Genomic DNA, 387 nt, shown 5'->3' on the forward strand with positions numbered 1-387 from the left:
TTTGATCTTTTTCTTATGTCGCATTAATCGCCCTAGTGAATTTATTTGGAAAGTCCTTATTGCGATCAAGTACGGGAGTTGATTTTTTGGAAATCCTTTTGAGGACTGAACTCTGAAATTCAATCACACAATGGATGGACGTAGGAGGTTCATCAAGATGATTCATAAATGAATGAGCATGAATGACATTTATGACTTGGCGTTTGATTGGTCTAAGAAGAAGACAAAACTGAGAAAGTTCTTTAAGGGTTTGTTGAAGATGGCGATTCCAGAGAGGATGATGGTGACATGAGGGAGTTTGTTTGGGTGAGCTCAACTTCAGCCATGTCGTGTTCTTCTTCGTGTGTTTCATTTGTGATTGATGAAGAAGGTATCTCCTCTTCCTTT

The 387-nt window shown here is 38.8% G+C and overlaps 1 protein-coding gene across 1 annotated transcript in view; it reads right to left on the bottom strand.

Annotated features, from left to right (window-relative positions):
• Nucleotides 1-242: 242 nt before the first annotated feature.
• FDP41_009141 (uncharacterized protein) overlaps nucleotides 243-387 on the bottom strand; it is a gene marked incomplete at both ends in the record, with an annotated part of 2,072 nt that continues 1,927 nt past the window's right edge. The window contains one exon of the mRNA XM_044713070.1: nucleotides 243-387. This exon is cut by the window's right edge and continues 802 nt beyond it. Coding sequence (XP_044557606.1) covers nucleotides 243-387 — 145 coding nt within the window.

Source organism: Naegleria fowleri (genome assembly GCF_008403515.1).
Source record: "Naegleria fowleri strain ATCC 30894 chromosome Unknown tig66, whole genome shotgun sequence".
In the NCBI taxonomy this organism is placed as follows: Eukaryota; Heterolobosea; class Eutetramitea; order Acrasida; family Naegleriidae; genus Naegleria; species Naegleria fowleri.